The 21,874-nt window shown below is 42.0% G+C and overlaps 1 protein-coding gene across 3 annotated transcripts in view; it reads right to left on the bottom strand.

The window, feature by feature from the left end:
• LOC137299341 (scaffold attachment factor B1-like) overlaps positions 1–21,874 on the bottom strand; it is a 75,013-nt gene that overhangs the window by 17,184 nt on the left and 35,955 nt on the right. For 2 of the 3 annotated variants that reach the window (XR_010957885.1, XM_067968014.1), the window contains exons 8-17: positions 21,383–21,486; positions 18,070–18,219; positions 15,403–15,512; positions 12,902–13,005; positions 12,411–12,454; positions 11,456–11,721; positions 7,285–7,441; positions 4,527–4,600; positions 3,406–3,562; positions 742–779 (exon numbers count right to left, since the gene is read on the bottom strand). Coding sequence is in view for 2 of the 3 variants with exons in the window: in XM_067968014.1 (XP_067824115.1) it covers positions 742–779; positions 3,406–3,562; positions 4,527–4,600; positions 7,285–7,441; positions 11,456–11,721; positions 12,411–12,454; positions 12,902–13,005; positions 15,403–15,512; positions 18,070–18,219; positions 21,383–21,486 (1,204 nt within the window). In the remaining variant the exon portion in view is untranslated. Of the gene's footprint in view, positions 1–741; positions 780–3,405; positions 3,563–4,526; positions 4,601–7,284; positions 7,442–11,455; positions 11,722–12,410; positions 12,455–12,901; positions 13,006–15,402; positions 15,513–18,069; positions 18,220–21,382; positions 21,487–21,874 lie in introns of those variants that run through there. The other variant, XM_067968015.1, reaches the window with a different exon arrangement.

Here is a 21,874-nt window from a genome sequence, read left to right as displayed (position 1 = left end):
GGTGTCAATAGACACTCCGACCATTTCCAGTCTCTCCAAGTTCAACCAGGGATGCATTCCTCATGTGACGCCACCAAATCCCTCCCACTTCTCATGCTTTAGTGGCCGTGTTCATACTTGCTCCTACTCTACACCCCTTCAGCAGTCTGCTCTCACTGGCTTTCTGCGGCAGCCCTACACTGCCATTCCTCTGATTAATGATCCTGTTGGGTTTCTGACTTGCTTCAGCTGCCTGCTTTACTCCTACCACAGTTTCCATGCAGAATGGAGAGAGAGAGAGAGAGAGAGAGAGAGAGAAAAGAGATGGGGAGGGGGGGGGGAGAGAGGGGCAGAAGGGGAGGAGGAAAGAGATAGAGGGGGAAAGAGAGTGGGGGAGAGAGGAGGAAGAGAGAGGCAGCAGAGGAGGGAGAGAGGAGGATGAGAGGCAGAAATGAGGAGGAAGAGAGAAAGTGGGGGGGGGGGGGAAGAGAAGAGAGAGAGGAAGCAGAGGAAACAGATGAGATGGAAAAGTGACAAAAAAAGAGGAATATATCGATTGCATTGAGGACCTGCTTTGCGTGGCTCAGTGCATGATGCATTTACCCACTGCTGAGCTGCACAATTATAATTCTGATTATTTATAACACCTATTAGACATTTGTGCATAACTCTGAATGCAAAGCAAAAACAATTTTTCTTTACCCAGCATCAGGGGGTCCTTTCTGAGATTGTTCATAGTGCACGTCACGGAATAGCCCTTACCTCTCTCGGTACATCCGCTCCGGCTCTCTTCTTGCCTCCTGTGTGGAAAGAATACAACAGAATAAACAAACTTATCCCGGGGGCCCTGCCGCAGCCTAAACATGACAGGTGATCCCCATTCCTAGAAAATGTCATCAACTTTGCTTCCAATTTCCATCCCTCCCCCGTCTTCACATGGTCCACCTCTTCCCTTCCCTTCTTCGACTTCTCTATCTCCATTGCTAGGTATAGGCTGTCAACCAATATCTATTATAAGCCCACCGACTCCCACAGCTACCTTGATTACCCTTCCTCCCACCCCAGTTCCTGTAAGGGCTCTATTCCATACTCCCAGTTTCTCCGTCTCATCTGTTCTGAAGATGCCACCTTCCACACCAGTGTCTTCCTATTTCCTCAACCGAGGATTCCCCTCCACTGTGGTTGACAGGGCCCTCGACCGTGTCTGTCCTATTTCCCGCACTTCTGCCTTCACCCTTTCCCCTCCCTCCCAGAAACACAATAGGGTCCCCCCTTGTCCTCACCTTTCGCCCCACTAGTCTCCACATCCAACAGATCATCCTCCGCCATCTCCAGTGCGATGAGCCACCAAACACATCATCCCTTCATCTTTCAGCATTCCGAAGGGGCTGTTCCCTCCATGACACCCAAGTCCACTTTTCCATCACCCCCAACACCCGCTCCCCATCCCCCCGGCACCTTCCCATGCAAGCCTAGGAGATGCAACACCTGCCCTTTCACCTCCTCCCTTCCTACCATCTAGGGTTCCCAAACACTCCTTCCAGATGAAAAAGTGATTTACTTGTACTTCTTTCAACTCAGTATACTGTATTGGCTGCTCACAATGCGGCCTCCTCTACATTGGGGAAACCAAACGCAGATTGGGTGATTGCTTTGCTGAACATTTCCATTTAGTCCGCAAGCGTGACCGAGCTTCCAGTCGCTTGTCACTTTAATTGTCCATCCCACTCTGACCTCTCTGTCCTCAGCCTCCTACACTGTTCCAATGAAGCCCAACACAAACTCGAGGAATAGCACCTCATCTTTCAATTGGACACTTTACAGCCTTCCGGAGCTCAACAACTTCAGATCATAACTTCTCGGTCAGCAGGTGCTGGTAATGGTTCTGCTATTGTCATTTACACCTCCTGTAGACCCATTTTTTGTTTCTTTACTTGTCCCATTACCACCCTCCTTGCCTTGCACAATCATCCCTTTAATCATTCCTGCCCTCCACCTTATCACAGACCTTCCCTTTTGTTCTTTCCTCCCACCCCCCCTCCACTTTCTCCTGGCTCTGTACTTGCTTATAAACTGTTGAATCTGTAACTTCTTCCAGTTCTGATGAAAGGTCATCGACCTGAAACGTTAATTGTTTCTTTCTCCACAGATGCTGCCTGAGTGTTTCCAGCATTTTCTGTTTTTATTTCAGAGTTCCGCACTGCTGGAATAAGTTTACTGAATCACTGCCATGTTGCTGACATGAGTAAAAATGTTACACACCTTACTGATACTGAATCACAGGCCACAGGGATACATTTGTAATACCGTTTTCCTATAATTTTAACAAACTTCCTTAAGATACCAACAACTTTTTTCTTTCCTGCCCAAGACCTATTTTCTTATTTACACAGAATTTTTATTTTTCTGCGCTTTCTAGTTAATTTGCAAGTATCGATTTTATTAGAAGACAGATAAGTCAATTAAACTAGAAACTAGTTCTCACATTCAGCTGGAACATATAGTGACAGCCGCACTGCTGCAGCAATAATGTACGTGACTCATCCTAGGATCTGAACTTTTCTGACAGTTCCAGATTCAACACACACTATATACGAAAAAGTGTTTCCATTCTTTAATTTTTCATCAAGTCTGTCCTATGTTCAGAACAAAAAAAACTACAAATGAATTAAGATGGTTTCAGACCACCATACACACAGATAAGGTGACATTTATAGATACATATTTCTGCAGACATGGCAGCATTTCGAAGAGAAATGAAAAGTCAGGCCAAGAACACTGCAATGGCCGGCAAGCTGGGTACATCATCATAAGCCAGCAGAGCTGCTAGTTCTGTGGCCTGATAACCTGCGCTACAGTTTTTAACAATTGCAACTGATTTTTCAGATGATGATGATGATTGTATAAAGTCAATAATGAACAAAGTGAAACAGGATTGAACTACAAATTCCTTTCTACCTCCACTCTCAGCCAGTTATTGTGATACAAAAGCAATCTGAACAGATATTCTAGGATCAGTACCATAATGTAAAAGACAGCTGCATCTTTCAAGGAGCTGGCACAGGCGTGATGGCCTCCTTCTATGAGTCACTGTAAAACACCCTGTTCCACATATGATGCTTACATATACACTTACTCAGTATGTCATGGTCATATGATAAATACCTCCATAACTGAGGCTAATCCGATAAACAACAAAAGGCAAAGTTAGGAGTAGATTGTCAGCCTTCAAAGTGGAAATACTTATGTCATTACATGGCTGAACGAGATATTTTCCATTTATAAAAGCTTACAGTAAAGTTTCAGCCAAACCAAGACTAAGACAGCCTAAAGATGGAGATTGCTCAACACAAAAAGCAAAGTTGCAAATATGTCTCGGGGCGTAAATGTTTTATTCCGATCTACTCTGCAGTTCCCTCTCCTTACCCCTCCGCCGAGTAATCTTTTCCTGTCCAGTGCATCTCGTTCCAGCCTCTCTTTCTCGAGGTGCATCCTCTCGAGCTGCAGTCGCTCCAGCTCCTTTTCCAACATTTCTCTAGCTTCCCGCTCCTGTCGGATTTCTCGCTCATATGCCTCACGATGCCTGTTTTACATCAGGGCATAATCACTCAGAACAGTTCTGCAGACAGTCCCAATCATTCCTTTCTGATTACATCACAATTAGCAAAAGGTTCAGGTTAACCCTAAAATGAGCAGATTTAAATTAAAACCTTGTCACAATCTTTTCATACTTAGGGGAGGAAGGAGCTTCCACTTTAAAGATTTCCCCCCACATAAGCTCCCCTGATGGCTCGACAAATTCATCCAGTGAGTGGTTGAACCATACAGGCCTAGGCGGCCCCAAGTTTGATCCTCAGTCTATGCTGAGTTTCTGATCTCAGCTGGTGCAGCAGTAGGGAAGAGCAATTAGTCCTCAGTATCTGTGGATTAGGCACAGGAAAACCAGCCAGGGTTCCCACTGCTGATTGCTGTGAGAAGCAAGTGTGGATATCAGGCTTAGCTGTGACACTGTTGAAAAGCCTACCAACAGTCAGCATCAAGGCTCACAGATGAATCACGGACATTAAGTAAGGCTCCAGAAGACGCTTGTTGCCTCTGGAGGAGAAAATAGGCAAGAAAAAAAGTCTCTTCCCACACTCCCCTTCCCCCTCACCCTTGGAAGTGGTTAACAAAATTATTTCTACCTCCATCTCCAAGAGAATGATTCTCCTTTAACAAATTATATTTTTCTCATTGGTCCTTAAGATAACTTTTGGCCCACAGTGAAAGGAAAGTCTTGTATGTACCTGCCCTCTGGTCTTATACTTTCTTTACCGTAGGCACAGTATTCTCCTTTTTTAGCTCAGTGTGCGAGATTCCTATGATCCAGATTAAGCTCCAAAAATTAATTTGTTCCTGGTTCAATACCACAACAAATGATGCAGTTATCTGTGGGGCTATTTCAGAAACTGCATGATTTTTATTCTTATCAGTATAATTATAATTTCACATTTATTAGATGTTTCCCCAAGATTTAGAAAGTAGGGTGAAAACAATTTTCTCTTTACCCAAGATCAGTTAAGGGTCTTGTTGCATCTTTATCATGCATCTTATGGAGTAGTTCCTGTTCTCGCCTTGTCTCCTGTGTAGAAAGGACACAGAATGCGAAAAGCTGTTGTAAACATTTATGAAAATATACCCTCAAATTAAGGATGATTATATTCCACTCTTATTAAAATCACTACTGGCTCTCAATAATTTTGTATTGGCCTGAAACAATATATTTGGAGCCCTGTAGCAGCATTCGCAGAAGAGCAGGAAATAGATGATCTTTTCGTCTCAATTCTTACCCTACTAACAGCTGCGTAGAATTCAGTATCTTTGGGGTTTTCTCCTTTTCCTTCCCCATTTTTCCGGAAGGTGCCAACTCATCCTGGGGTATGGTTCCAGTCACTAGCCACCTTCTGCTAGTTGCTTACATGGCTGCTATTCATGTGTAAGCCAAAGATACTTCCCAGCAAAGGTCATAGCACTGCCACCTGGAGTGGGCTGGTTTATCTCCCCTACTGCAGGGAGTTTAGGCCAATTATATGGCTCTTACTGCTACTCCAGCTGAGATGAGTCAACTCAGCAGAGACCAGGGAATCGAACACTCCTCTGCAGCATCAAGGTACAACATAACCTGGCTCCATTCGAGGACCTCAATTTTTCAGACTGACCCTGAATCAGCATGTACTATATATTTAAAAAATTGTTTCCATCGTGGTTAATTTTGCATCAGACCTGTTCAGAAAGGATACCAATACTGGACGCAAATGCAGAAGATACTTCAATCCACAACAATAAAAATTTGTAGTTAGATAGATGTCTTTAACGTAGAAAAACGTCCTATGGTGCTTCACATCAGACATCGTTCCATACAAATGTCACCATGAAAATAACATTGAACCACACACACAAACTCCAAATAACACGCTCAAGCCCAGTAGAAACCCTTTAAATTTTCTAGTACAATTGCTGCATCTATTGCTGATAAGTTTAGCTGCTGACTAGAGTAGAATTAAGATTCCTCATCTTTACCCATTTTTGGTCATGCTATTTTTAAGTTTTTAAGCACTATGCGCTTCCTTTTGTCAAAAAAAGGTTTAAATGAGAGGGAAACCAGCCAAAACAAATGTGCTTCCAGAGCGCTGGTGCATTTGCTCTAGACTGACGCCTCAATGCGCTGCTTAGCTTCACACAGGGATTTTCAAATTGCAGCCCACAGTTGGCCCAAGACCCAGCTATCAGGGCCCTGACATCCCGGTGGGCTCCTTGGTGTCTCACTATCCCGTAGTCCCAATGTCCGCTCCATTTCTGTGTTGTTTGAATTTGGTGGGACTGGTAGTTTGGAATGATCTATTCCTAGCACAGCTTCATCATTGGTAGATAAATCCTAAATCCACTAATGAGTAGTAATGAGAATCGCCCATTCCAAGACCTGTAGAGATCTCGTCAGTGGATATCTGAAATTAGCTAAAAACAGATGGTCTCAGATGCATGCAAACAGCATGGCAACTACAGACATAACTTCTGCACACATTGCACCAGCTCAAAGACAAAACAAAAGTCACCCTTTTCAGGCTGCAAACATGGCAGCAGCTGGCAAATGGAGCACATGCTTCCAAGTATGGAGGCAACTAACCCCTGAAAGAGCAGAGAAGCTATTCAGTAGTACTGTTCCATCAATCGTATCAAGCATCTGCACTGCCTCTTAAACACTCCTGCTCACAATCAATATTTAAAGATCACATACACAGAAAAGACCGTGTCTTGGTCAATCACATTATATGATAAATAACTGCACTAATTGGATAAATGACTTGCCAAAGTTACAAGTGGGTTATAGTCATTCTCAAAAGTGAATAACAGTTATCACATCAGCTGGGGCAAGATATTGGTCCAGAATTTGTTGGCAAAATAACGGCAAGTTAAATGCGCACGCTGTTATTAGTGTGTAAATCATCCAGCAATTTGTGGCGAGGACGAGAAACCCCATGAGTTGTGATTCGCCTCAAATTGCTGGATGATTTTCACCGCTCCACCATTAGCTTCACGAAAACAGCAGCTCGCCCTCAAACTCCCAGAGTATCAAGAAATTGCTGCATTTGCACATTAGTTACCAATTAAACTCGTCACAGAAAGTTAGGGCTGGTACTTAACAGCGTAAGGACCCTTTTAATAAGGAGATTTATGACCTTGCAATGCCACTCAACCTCTCTGGTCCAGAAAGGGAACAACTGAAACTGTGGAGTCTCATTCCTGCAGGTAGTAAATTGTTCTCAGAAATGTTAGCTTTTAAAAATGTTTTCTTACTTGTCCTTTGTCTCTTTTTTTCCTCTCTCAATCCAATCTTTCTTTCCCCCTCTATTTCTTTTTCTGTACCTAATTTGACTCTAATTTACCCTATTTCCTTCTCCATCATTCCTGTTTCTTTCTCTATCCTTAAATCTCATTGGTTAAGTGACAGATTGTTGGCCCCGATTATCAAGGTCCCAGATGTCCCGTTGCCCTCACTGTGCCATTATCAGCTCACACTTACAGCAATTTGCAGCGCAAAATTCATTTCGAGCTGAAGGTTGAGGGAAAATGTCTAACGGGGCACGTTGCGCTGCTCCAGCAAATTCTGGGCCATCGTGTGGACATACAGAACAAAATAAAATGCCAGCCAAGGGAAAGGAAACATAAATGTGGGCAGTTTTGCCTATCACAAAAGGGTAAAGTTATAAATTTGTCTCAGTCTACAAGAGCTTTAATTCAATCTGTTATATATTTTCCTCTCCTTACTCCTTCCACTAGAAATTTCTGCCTCTCCAGTGCCTCTCGTTCCAACCTCTCTTTCTCGAGGCGCAGCCTCTCGAGCTGTAGTCGCTCCAGCTCCCTCTCCAGCATTTTCCTAGCTTCTCGCTCCTGTCGGGTTTCTCGCTCCCACGCCTCACGTTCTCTGGTGGAAAAAGAAAGCAAACTCTTCAGGTTTCACATCAGGGTCGGACCTAAGCCAAAAATCACCAAGCAACACAGGAAAATTCAGCCCTTTCTGTTTACATCAGGATGAAAGGAGGCTTCAGCTTAACCCTAAAAATAATGAACTTAAGATAAACTTGATCACAATACTTTCAAAATAACTGGGCAATGTTATTTAGTGGGAGAGAATGCAAAACGACTAACTTTAAGGAACTTCCCTTACCAGATACCCAATGCTAGCTCATCCAATGAACTCAGCCATACAAACTAGGAAGGGCTTAGATTGGATTCTTGTTCTGTGATAATTTACTTGATCTCAGCCAGGATATTGCAATTAGCCTCGATATCCCTGGGGGAGGGAGGATAATTGACCAGGGTTGCTACTCCTGATTTTCCTTTTCAAAAAAAAAACTCAGTTGTTTCAAAGAGTTCTTTACAGCATATTAGTGAGAAATGAAACATTAAACAATGACAAATTTCAAAGTGGAATCTTTTTATTCTTTTATACATCTATATATATTGCCCTTGAAATCTGTTCCTATAAACAGATTTGTTCATATAACTTTGGTATTTCTAATATACCTACCATTAAACAACACTTAACCACAACAGTTTTTCCCAAATTCTTTTTCACTGGAGTGGTGCTACCTCTCATCCACTTCTACACTCCAGTCCTAGCAAGCAAGAGAGAGCGAGAGCGAGAGAGAGGTACAATAATGGCAGAGAGGGCAGTGGAAGAAGGGCAAACAACACGGCTATGGGAACCAACAGACAGTAAGCATTATAGGGAAAGATTATGCACCAGCAGAGATGGGGAGCATGTCAGCAGAACTCATTATGGTAGAGAAAGAGGCAAAAATAGGCATGCTCAGTTGGACATCGAAGCAGAACAGGAGTAGAAAAACAGATGCAGAATCATAAGAGGAGAAAGAGATAGAGAAAAACCAGCACAAAAGATAAATAAGAGAAACAACCCTCTGATTCACCCAGGAAATAAATTAGTAATATACTTTTGAGGCACTAAGTCACACTTCAGGCATTACACATGCAAATTCCTGTGCCATAATTGGGGAAAAATGTACAAAAAAAGGCCAATCATTTTCTGACCTAGAGCTGGGAATTTACAGGCGGGTGCCACTCTACAAACTTCCCTCACCAGAAGCAATTAGTCCCAGAATGTGCCCATTTACAGCAATTAGACTTTGTGGCCTTAAAAGGGAAAGACCAGTTAATCACAGCTCAGCATAACACATCATGATGCACGTGGCAAAATCCTCCTTTGACTTTAAAACAATCTAATTCATTACAATGCCACAGGAGATCAGTTAGAATAAAATACATTTATCATACAAATTTACAATTAAGAAATGCACTGAACAATTATCTGTTGAAACTTAATAAAAGGGAACAGTTAATTACAATAAGATATTCGCTGTTTTCCTTTAATAACTGCTTATCTCCCAGGTGGAAGATGATTGTTTGAGTTACATATCTATAGGGTAAGGCTCGGCTGGTAACCAAACTTGAAAGTTGCACCGGGGCACCGTGATTAAATTCCAGGATCAGAAAGATGCCGATTCCTTTTAATATTTTAGCTAGCTGAAGTCACATCAGCCAACCACCTCACCGAAGCTAATCGCATCTAATGATGTCTCTCCCTCAGTCAAACTTAAAATGCTTGCACCGCTCGCAGTGATTAACATGTTGCAAAGAAGCAGTGGAGAGCAAGAAATTTTGTGAGACAACTGAAGAGTGAACTTATCGTCTTCAGCTAAAGCTGCAACATCATATTACTACAGTCCAGGGTGTTATGGCAAACCTTGACGTTGTAAAAGTTTAGCGATTGGCAAGTACTCACAACAGCAGTGTTCAGTGAATGACCCCTGGACAATTTTGCCCATGTAGAGAGCTGAGAAGTCTTAACACATTGTTGTTTCCTTTGTGTTAACATTGATGAGTGTTCCTGGTAGAACAAATTATTTTAATGAACTTTCAATCTTTTACACGTTCAGCAAAACCTACTTACTAGAGGACCAGCAACTCCCTTCTGTAGATTCTCTCCTCGTCCCCTCCCCAAGCTCATTTTGTCCATGAGACTCAACCCTTGCTCTCTATTCCCACTAAACTGCTGACCACCAACTTCTCTTCCTGACCCCCATGCTAGCTGACATTGTAAATGGTTCTCTCTTCTCAGGTACTGTTCCCCTCCTTTTCAAAACCATCACCCTCTCCACAAAAAATCGACGCACGACCAGTCTGTCCTTGCAAATGACCACCTAGTCTCCAACCTCCCTTTCCTCTCCAAAGTCCTTGAACATGTTGTCGCCTCCTAAATCTATGGCCATCTTTCCTGCAACTTAATGTGTGAATCTCTCCAATTAAATTTCCACCCCTGCCACAGCAATGCAACAAATGACATCCTGTGTGACTGTGACCATGGTGCACAGTCCATCCTCAACAGCTCTGCAGCCTTTGACATGGCCGACCACACCATCCTCCTCCAACACCTCTCCTCAACTGTCCAGCTCAGTGGGCCCTGTCTTGCTTGGTTCTAACTCTTCCCTATCCAATTGTAGCCACAGCTACTGCATCAATGACATCTTTCCCTGCCCCTGCACTGTTACTTCTGGAGTCCTCCAAGGATCTATCCTTGGCCCCTTTCTCTTACTCATTTACATGCTGCCCCTTAGTGACATCATCTAAAGACATGGGGTCAGGTTCCACATGTAAGTTGACGACACCCAACTCTACCTCTCCACCACCTCTCTCAACCCCTCCGTTGCCTCTGTGCTGTCATCTGGATGAGCAGCAATTTCCACCAGTTAAATATGGGAAGACTGAAGCCATCGTCTTTGGCCCCCGCCACTCAGTACCCTCACCACTGATTCCATCCTCCCCAGCCTATGTCTCAGCCTGAGCCAGACTGTTCGCAACATCAGTTTCCTATTTGATCCTGAGGTGAGTTTCCAACCTCATATCCTCTCCATCACAAACATTGCCCACTTCCACATTTGGAATAACACCTCTGCACGCCCCTGCCTCAGCCCACCAGCTGTCGAAACCCTCAGCCATGCCTTTGTTACCATCAGATTTGACTATTCCAATGCTTTCCTGGCTGGCCTCCTATACTCCATGCTCTATAAACTTCAGCTAATCCAAAACTCTGCTGCCCATATCCTATCGTGCGTCAAGTCCCACTTAACGATACCACTGTGCTCGCTGACCTACATGGCCTTCCAGATTCCCAGCGCCTCAAATTCACAATTCACATCCTTGCGCTTAAATGCCCCTCCCTAGCTCTATAACCTTCTCCAGCCCAACAACCTTCTGAGAACTCTACGCTCCTCCAACTCTGGCCTCTTGTTCATCCTATGTTCCATTCACCCCTTTATTGGTGGCCTGCCGTCAGCTCTGGAATTCCTTCCCTAAACCTCTCTGCTTCCCTCTCTACCTTTAAGACCCTCCTTAAAGCCCACCTCTTTGACCAAGCATTTAGTCACATCTCCTAATATCTCCTTCTCTGTCTTGGCGTCCATTTTTGTCTGATTATGCTTCTGTGAAATGCCTTGGGACGTTTTCTACATTAAAGGCGCTATATAAATGCAAGTTGTTGGATGTGTCACCACGGCACACATCTCATAGTTTCTCTACGGTTGGTGCAATATTGTCCCTTTCCCACCCTGTATCAAGGTTTAATTGAGGTTGAAAGAATCTGGCACACTGGAATTGCTCAACTCTCAACAGTAGATATTACTGGACAAAACAACCTCCGCACACTGCCGTACGGAAATTTTTGCTTCTGACTTCCCCTTCCTCAAAACCAAAGTTAAACTAGTAAATGGAGGACTGAAGTAAGTGATTAACCTTCATCCCAAGTCAACAAACCTAATGCACTTGTAATTCACAGTGCAAATCTACACTTTTCTATTAAGTTCCAAACTCACATTCAACAAGAGGCAGGTTAGACTTTCAATGAAATGCAAGATGCACTGACCTGCGCCTTTCCATTTCCCACATCTCCTTCTTCCTGTCCCAATGTCGCTCTCGCTCTCTCAGTTCTATGAGCTTCTCAATGGATCTCTCTCTTCTGTGCCGACTGCTAGACCTTCTATAGCGACTGCTGGACCGTCTGCGGCGGCTTTTGGACCGTCTGTAGTGACTGCTGGACCTTCTATGTCGGCTCCTAGATCTCCTGTGCCGGCTCCTGGATCTTCTATGTCGGCTCCTGGATCTTCTATGTCGGCTTCTAGACCTTGAAGTCTATTTTCAACAAAAAAAAACGTTAATATTGTCATTACATCTCTACGGACTCAACACAGCAGCCCCAATTATACTAGGCATTTTGAGTTGTTGCAACAAGAACTTTAGCACTGCAGCGATTCAAAATGTTCAATATAATTGTGCCAAACTGCTACCTTTGTATAACCTGGCATTGATTGGCACATCACTTAGATAAGGTAGTTCTGTATAGTTAGTGATCAGTTGGAACGCACACACACCAGCTCTCTACTCAAACACCTAGTTCTAATAAGAAAGAATCCACTGAATATACTGTTAGCTACTTGCCATTAAAAATTTTCACAACTTGTCAGGGTGGGATTCAGACTCTCAACCTGAGTTGCCTGTCCAGTACAATAATCACTATACTACATTTCTAAGTTTCACAGCTACTCCCTCTCCAATATTATTTGGTTCAGACAATACATAAATAAGTTATGCCTATGGAAATGAGACACCCTCAGACTAGCCTGACTTGAGCCTATCCTGTTCTTCAGACCACAGGAATGCTAAACACAGGTCAATATAATGTAGATCTTTGCCCCTCTCCTCTTTCAGCATGGGGTCAGAATTCCAATAGTGACCCCATTGGAACAGGCAAGCATCACCCACATCCTGTTAAATTCTGCTGCAATAATGGTAAGGCCAAGATGCCTTCAAACTTAACCTACCCTCTTCCTTTCTCTACTTCTCCTCCTCTCTGAACTTCGACTTCCTGGAAGAATACAGAAAAGAAAGCATCCATTAAACACTTAACCACTTCTGTGCTTTTTATTCTACACAAAAGACAGTGTAAGAGACTCTTTAAATGTTTGTTGTGCAATCTGTAAGAAGCTCTTCTTTCTTTCAACAATGCAAGGTTAAAAGTAACATCAGCAATAAAGAAGCTTTTGTCACTGGTGCTAAACTATGCATATAGGATAAATCACAGGTCGCAGTTTATTACGTAGTGTAGGCTCACGTTATTAGCAACGTACATATCAGGATAAGCTCACATGGTTTCTCAGCATTATCTGAATCGCAAAATATGTGGTATCCCTGAAACACAGTCCAGTCCATGTTATAATATGCAGTAGTGTATATAGAAGTTGATGTTATATAGAAGAGGGAATGTAATAATCCAGTCAACTGTACACCCCCTTCTCATACACACTTTTCTTACTTGAACGAGATGGTCTGTGTCTGTGGTCATCCTTTCCTCTCCTTTTACTTCTATCGTGGTCCTGTTTCTTGGAGTCTTCTTGACTTTTCCCATTGGAAGATGACCTGAAGTAGAGTTAAAATAAGTTCAATTAAGATACAGCAGCTGTGGTTTTATGGATACACTGCTGCAGACTTAATGTAGTATGTGAAAATAGAATATGGAAAATTATTTTGCATGAAACACTGAGCTGATTGATATCAATTTATTTTGTTGATGCTCAGTGGTACAGTGCTGATGGGCCAATGTGCTACACACATTTTAAATTGCTCATCTCCTTCATTCTGTTAGGGATAAGTGCAGAAAGGCAGCAACCTTCTCTCCCAAAGTAAGGATGATTTTTTTTAAGATAGACGGAGTATTAAAACATTGAAGTGTGCTGTGGGTGTTTATGGTGCTCCAGTGAATTTCCCAATCCTGTGTACCTATAGATCCAGCACGGAGGGGGCCTGCTCACCCAACAACCTGGACTCACTCCTGTGCAGAATGCATTGCTCAGAATCCTACCACTGCACCTAAGATCACCCTTGCAATGAAGCACAGACAACTTTGGCAGGTCTTTGTCATGTTTGTATCACCAGGCACTGACTGACCCACCACTGATGACAACATTCTTAGAGCATAAAAACCTGGATTATGGAATAAGACCTACAGGGTATTCTTCATCTCCAAAAGAAATTCAATTGGTAAGAGAAGTTTCCGTAGATAGTTCACATTTTGAAAACAAATGGCTTATTGTTGCACAACAACTTTCCAATGGAACAGCAGAAGTAACAAAATATGTTTTGCTAAATATAAAATCCATGCCAACTCTTCCTAAGTGCCTTTATTTATCCTTCCCATTCCAGATAGCATTTAAAATGAAAGATTAGACTGAGTAGTGTATCAGGTCACTTGAAATTTTTGAGGAGCATTTCATTTTCACAGGCAGTAATTTTAACATAGAGCCCCTGCACCAAATTCAGCTAAGGAGAAAAAAGTGAATCATTTCAGGTTTCCAGAATCAGCAGGGAGAAATTCAGCTCATGACCGTTCCTGCTCTGTCAGCTCCATGGATGCAATATAGATCAGCATCCTTTCTAGTCCTGTATACGAGTCTGTAGGTATCACAGCAAAAAAACCTCAATACTGGTCAGGTTCAGCTTTCTGCCCAAGTGTGAGAATCCCTATGTGGTCAGTTTTCGGTAAAATATTAAGATGCCTACGTGGCAAAGAAGCAGAATGCAAAATGGTTAGAAAGGGTTAATTAGTTAGTAACTGAGATTGGTACAGGTGGCCTGGCCTCCTGCTGGGCCATATGTTTGCGTAGTCAGCAGGTTTGCATGGTCTTAGCAATGTAGAGTCTTTGATGTGATTCAAGGACTGGTCTGAATGTCTCCATGTTTATGGCAGATCAATATAGGTAACGAACTTAGCCAAAGTTGAAAGACATTCCAGGTTGGGAGATAAGGAACAGAAGGGACAGGGAAGAACATTCCAAGTTGGAAGGTGAGGAAGTATCCCCTTTGATGTCTAACAGCAACATGATCAGCACATGGACGATTTATGATTGGCCGGAAATAATGTAACCTCGCATGGCAACCTGTGCCCGGCTTATGATTGGTGTTGACCCTCGTTAAGTATGTTCCAACCCTATTCATCTGTATAAAAACGTGTGGATTTCTGTATGTTTTTGTTCTTGCTCTGCCAGCATAGAGGGACTCTATCAGGAGTCCAAATCAATGCTGCAGACTAAGAACCCTGCTATTAAAGGTGTGCTGAACTTTAAAATGTATTCGACTTCAGTTTTTACTGAACCAGACTGAGGGGAAAGAATCCGGATCGTCAAGTGCACAGCAGTGTGTTGCTGACTGTTGTCCACTGGGAACTGCACCAAAGCCTCTTACTTGCAAATTTGCAACATCGTCCACCTCCGCCCCTGTCAAAACTCATCGAAGTCTTTCTCAGTCTTCAAAGCTGTAAGTGGAAAGAAGGCAAAGACACTGTTGGTCAATGCCAGTTGCTGGATAAGCCTGGGATGTATAGAACTTGAAACTTAGTGTGGATAAATACTGCAGGATCTTTTGCTTGGAACACTTTTTTGGACCGCAAAATCAATAGTAATTTCAATGTTGAGATCTGTCGTCATTATCTTTCTGTGGCTAAGTCAAGCAGGCAACTAATAAAATATGAATACAACATGAATCGGCAACAGATCACAATGCAGGGATATTGAAGAAAACTTTCAAGTTAGAGAGCAACAGCTCAACATTGCTCCAGGGAGAGAAAGTGTCACAGAAATCAGGATTATGCTGAATTTATGCAGCATGGGTCTGAAAAACAATCACATCATCCGTGCACTGCTATATCAAGCAAATATCTTGTTCACATGTTGAACAATGGGACTATCCTAATGTGCTTGGAGGATGAAAAGAGTGAGAGATAATTAGTGATTTATTATAACACTCAGCTTTGCCACTTACTTGTCTCTAGAACTCCAGCTGTCATTCCCAGTTTTTCGGCTGGAATGTGATGTGGAGTCCTTTGCACTTCCTCCCTTCTCCTCTGTACGCTTTTTAATAGTACCTTTCGCCTTAAGACACAAACGTATACTTGTCCAACCATGCACATTTCCAGTTATGTCCATTATCACGAGAAATTAACAATCTAGTTGAAACACACCAACTCATTTTTTTCCCTTTTATGAACATCAAACCAGCTGAGATGGTAGATGGGGAACCTGCTCCAAGGCTTCTGTCAATGCCGCTCAGCACCTGTCTGCTCATGGAGGTGCCTTAAACCCCCAAGTGACGCGCTCACTCAGTCTCTGTGGGTAGCACCTAAACTGATGTGTATTTTCTCACGTGACCACAACCAGTAAAACACCTTGTTGAGAATTGTTGGCCTAAACCCAAACATATTTTCAAGTTCACAAATGGTGCCAAGTAGCCACATTTGGGGAGGAAATGGCAAAAACACTAGTGTAGAAGAGGCTGGAAAAGGATGGTGAACAGATGCCCATATTTGGAAGAATTCAATCTTTTGTGACACTCAGTCAAAATAAAAATGCTGTCTTTCTTCCTCTAACTGCCTTCCTCACTTCCCACTCTCCAATTCTCTTCATCCCCTCTCTGATTTTGTTTTCCACTCTTTCTCTCATCTTTGTACAAATCTCTTTCCCTTTGCCTCCCACCATCTCTCAACACCTCTCATGCATACTTTTCCTTTTTGTATGCCTCTCTTTCCTCTTGTATTCCTGCTATTCTAGGTCTCTCCCTTTGTATGACTGTTGCACGCCCCCCCCCCCCCGCCCCAGTGTGTCTATCACTGTCTATTATTCCTCTCTTCTGCCAGAGACTTTGAGGCGCACAAAGGGACTCCAACCCTCTGATAGCTATAGAGGGGATCTCGTCTTTCTCTAGGATTTGGGAAAGTGGGGGGGTTGGAGAAAGAGAGGTGAGGGTACAAGGTCATCTTGTTGTATTTGTGCAAGATGCCTGGGTGGTCTTTGAGTTTAAGCATTTTTGAGTTCAGGCAAAAAAAAATTGAACACTGATGGATCAGTAAACTGACTAATGGGCAATGTAAACAAATCCTTTATTTCTCCAAACCATTAATAGTTCATTCAATCGCATTATGTTCTATGCATAAAACGCAAACACATTTAGCCATTTTAAAACCTGGAGACTTCCAAAATGGGCATGTAACATTCCTGATTGTGAAGTTGATTTAGAAAAATATAACGCACAACTAAAGTTTTTCTGAAGTTATATTAATAGTCTACTCCTGATAACTCAAAGTTGCCTTGTTCCCAAACATTTTAATTATCCAGAAATTTGATTTAAGCAATTGTAAATTAACAGGATTAAACTCCATAAATAACAACTTCAGTAAAAAGAAAAAATAATCTTGCTCCGTTTTAAAGCTGAAATATTCATTCTAACGTCAAATGACAGTGCTACAGCAACCTTTTCAGGAATCAGATAGATAAACAAGAGTCAATTCCTTTGGGGATATGTACATTATTACAATTTTAAAAAAACACTATTTTTCCAGAGAATAGCAGACCTGCCGGCTCATGCGGTGGACGCTGATTCACCGAATTCCTTCAAGCGAGAGCTGGGCCTGTTTCTGGCTGTGGCAGAGATCGCCTCTTACAAAAGGTAGGTACTGCAAGGAATTATCAGCGCCACACTGATCTCCTAGACTAGTTTCGATCGCCTAGCTGGGGGGTCGGAGAGGAATTTCCCAGATTTCTTCCCCCACCCCCCACCCCAAATTAGCTTGGGTTTTTATCTGGTTTTTCGGCCCTCCCAGGAGATCACATGGGTGGGATGGAGACTGTATATATTGTGATACACAAGATATCATTAGTGTGTGGGACAGGCTGGATGGACCATAAGGTTTTTTGTCCGCCATTGTTTGCATGTTTCATGCAATTGTACTCATCACACTTAATTGAATTTAGCAATAAATTCTGTTGCTCATGTTATACATTCAACACGTCAATAACGTTGGTACATTGGAGAAAAGTACACCTAAGTACAGTTAATTAAACTTAACACCAACTTGCAACAGCTATAATGCACACAGGCCCCCATCTTTGGTTTCCAAGACGATCACTCCACAATCTTGTAATCGGGGATTCTTCTCACGTTTAATTAAAAATGGTTTGACAGCTTGGGGCATTGTTCATAGACAATTATTTTAAAAATAACTTTTATTGTAATTGAACATGCCTCAGCAATTGACACCAGCAACTCTCGGCTAGTCCCATTAATGAGAACAATTATATGGGCTTGCCTATAAATCTAGTCTTGTACTTCTTCAGCCCAAAGGTTCTCAGACTACTCTATGATCGTTGGAAATTGAAATTTTATGTTTACTGTTAAAACTTTGTTCCAGCTTTCAAACTACTCGGATCTCTAGCTGTTAATTCAGCTGTGGAGTCGTAAAGGCTGCCTTTTGTGTTTTATCCAGATCCTGATGTGGTTGGCCCTTGCTAACTACATGACAATATCACATGCTTCGCATGGACCAATCAGAAAGCCAGAAGGAGCACTGAATTCTTAAAGTCTTCTGGAAAAACAAAATTATATATAGGTACCATCTTGCTTAGCCATACCCACTGATATTTTCTTTGTACTCACCAGTTCGACAGTGATGGTTTGTCCACTTAGTTCCGTTTGATTCAGAGTACTGATGCATTCTGTTGCCTCCTTGACTGTCGACATTGTTATAAATCCATAGTAATGTTCACCAGGATTGCGAGCGTCAGTTACCACTTTTGCACAAATCACCTAAAGAGAAAGGATCAATTAATAGTGCAATGATGATGGTATTGGACTAGCAACCCAGAGGTTGAGCGTTGAACTCCCGCCATGGCGTGTTATGAAAATGAATTCAATAAATCGGTTCATTTGTGGGCTGTAACCAGGAAAGCTGCTGGTTTGCCATAAAACCAAACTGGTCCATCGCTGTCCTTCAGGGAAGGGAACTTTTCTTCCCTACCCGATCTGACCTACACGTGACCAAATGCCCTTTAAAGTGGACACTCTACAAAACTAATCACCATCAAGAGGACCCACCACCTCCTCAGGGATGGACAATAACTGTTCCCTTGCCAGCATTGCCCAGTCAGAGAATAAAAAGTCCATGACAAAGCCTCCTGTGTATTTGCACAGAAATTGTCAGAGTTTCTCCTGTTAAATTATTCAAACACTAGTTTTGGGTCTAACTGTAAACAGGTACCATTTCCCACTCACCTCATATAATAGTCAATAACTTGGCATAACTATAGCTACTGCAGTGCCAGTGCTCTGAGATCACATTTTCTCCCCCAAAACTGTCTTTTTCCAGAGTTTTTTTTGTTGTCCAAAACCTATCCAGAAACCAGAGACACACGTGCATGTTTTGCTCTCAAGATGAAGCAGTTCAGTGTCGAGAGATGGAACATTTATCCACTTTTTCCATCCAGTGCTACATTTCTCTTTTTTAAAAAAAAACAAGCAGATAAAAGAAATACACCTGTCAAGTTTACTGAATGCCTGATATGGCTTTCAAAGTTACCAAGAAACTCAAGTCACTTCTCCTGCATCCAGTTCAGGGCTAGGCATCGCTACATGACAAGCAGCTCATTCTACTGTCAGTACATGTTTTGAAACCTAAAAAATGTCTTCCTCACCTTATATACCCCAATATTCTCAGCTATGTACATTCTATTGCACTGTCAGGTCCCGCCAATCCCTTGTACAACAAAAGGAAGGGAACATCTGGGTCACAGCAGAACCTTTCTAAATACAACAGCTTATTCTCAGAACATCAAGGATTAACTCAGTAAGTGTAAGGATGCAACCACAGCCTAATAACTCCAATTAATTGAATTATGCTAATTTCAAGTAGGTAAGATAACGACAACTGAAGCCATCAGCGATATTATACAGGCAATGGACAAAACTCAAGTATGTAGCAACAAAATATAATTAAGTACATTTTGAGCAGGTTTTAAATGAAGTGATACCAATTGGATTAGTGAATTTTCTCTGTTGAAAGTGCAACCCAACACGCTTCAGACAGCATGCAATAAATCCAAAGAACCACAACTACAATATAATATTAACGCAGTCGCCATCTTCAACGCTTAAGAGTTGGGCACCATACACTTTTAAACAAGTTACCACTGTAGGTCTTCCATCAAAACTATATTCATTGCTGTTTACCTTCATTTCAAATTCATCAGTTCTATTGATAATGGTTGTGTCATCCACTGTGTACTCTGTTCTCTTGAAATTTGCTCCTCTTGCACACCAATAACCTCCTCCACTCATCATACAACCCAATCCACTCTTTTGCTGACAATTCCCCACATAATCTTCATTCCTCTTGAAACAATGATTAAGCTTGATCTCTTCCATATCCTTTGATGGAGTAACAAAATCCTTGTTTCTTTCTTCACTGTCAATTTCTTCCAAGCGCCTTGGCAAGTTACCACCTCCTCCTACTATTGACGTTCTTCGACTCACCATCGTCTCCGCTTCCAAATGGAACTCCCATTCCTCCTTCATTGATAAATTTGCCTCAAAGAAGCATGGTTTCTTCTCTCATGTCAAACACTTATCTTTTTCCCTGAATTCTCAAAAGCCAAGTCTGGTCCAAAACTTGGATATTGTTCCCATATGCAGTAGCATCTTCCGGCACCTTTCTCACACTCTGGACAGAAGATAAAGAAAATGTTCATCTAATATGAGGATGCTTCTCTCACCTCTAGTCTCTAAGCTCTCTCTTGCAATCTTATGTACTTATCAATACTCCTTTGATTATTGCTCCTCTGAACTTTCCTTTCTTGTCCATCCTAAGCTCCAAATACGCCATCTTAACATTATTGCTCCTCTCTGCATCCTCATTTTATTGAAATTAAGACTCACTGCATCATCTCTTACTCTAACTCATTCTTTTCCAGGACCTGAGAACAAAGGAACTTCATACTTTGCTGCTTCTTTCCCCTCTGCTATAATCTACAGTCCTTTAAACCCAAGCTTGGTGAAACCTAACTACTTCTCCTTGATTTACATCCAGTCTCTGATTCTTTTCAACCTGCCATGGTTCTTCCTATTCTTTTCAGTGATGCCCTGCATAAAAAGCATTCACTTAGAGTTCTGAATAAATTTTCTTTTTAAAGAAAGGTACAATTGCATATTCCACCTCGAGAGGATAGAGCAAACATGATTTACATAAAAGACGATATAAAAATCCCAAATAGTACAAAAAGTAAATGTTTTTTGATAAAGTTCTGGACACCATAATTAAGTCATTAAAACTTTTAATAATTTAATGTCCCAACTTGGTCTGAACAATTTGTACACTGGTATTAACTGTGTTCCAGTACATAAAGCAGCATTGCCGTATACTGCATAGGGCAAGACAGTTAATGTATTCCCGTAAATACAGAAGTGCTGCTTTATATTGAGTGAAGTAACACAACACACAAGGTAATGTAGCATAATACACTTACTGTGTTCCTGTGGATATAAATTTCACATCATGCTGTTACAGCATACTGATGAATGTAGAGTTCTGCTTTGAAAATGAACACATTGACTTCTACTGAATATTGAAATCTGTTCAGTCAGGGCAGGTGTTCAGATAGGCAGCATCCACTGCATCATCTACCCTCCTGAATGCAAAGTGTCACCAGTGAAGAAGGTCCACAAAGAATTTCGGTCTGACAGTGATGCAGAGCAGTAATTTGGTTTTTAGCATACAGCACGTAATGGGAGGACCATGGGATATATCCAACCAAAACTCTACAGCAATGCAGATGTAATTCCATCATATTAAGATTTAAAATGCAAACTATTTCTGCATGCACTTTGACACACATTATACATCATTCCGTTGCTTACCCTCGGGTATATCATCGACAGTAACAACTAGGAAATTTCCGGACGTTCTCACAATTCTCACCTTGCCATATTTACGGAAGAGGTTCTTCAAATCATTAGCTCTGGTATCAGCAGACAGGCCGTGCACCAGAAGGTTCTTGCCTGTGTTAATGTTTCCAGATCGCCCTATATCACAGGGTATTCTCATTAATAAGCAGCATGAAAACATTGTGTATTTGGCTCACATCAACCCTGAAAAGCTGCAAATAAAGCACTGTGGACCTTGAATTGAAGTGAACTACACTTCAGTGGTAAAGTCATTAATTTGTATACTATCTCTTACATTTTATTGGAACTGACCTGGGCTGTTCAAAGGAATTTTAAATATAACGTAGTCAAAATATCTGGAGTAGTTTTTGTAAGAAAATTGCAGTATTTGCTCTTAATAGAGACACTTTAGGTCACCACCTAGCAGACTGGTCAACATGGTCAGTACGGCAAGAACCAGCGCCACTACCAATTTCAGCCATCTATGCACCACACACAATTAAATACCAACAGGGCAGAAAACCTG

Source organism: Heptranchias perlo, chromosome 29, assembly GCF_035084215.1.
Source record: "Heptranchias perlo isolate sHepPer1 chromosome 29, sHepPer1.hap1, whole genome shotgun sequence".
NCBI lineage: Eukaryota > Metazoa > Chordata > Chondrichthyes > Hexanchiformes > Hexanchidae > Heptranchias > Heptranchias perlo.
Note: the sequence above shows the minus strand (reverse complement) of the source record. Positions and strands in the feature narration are given on the sequence as shown.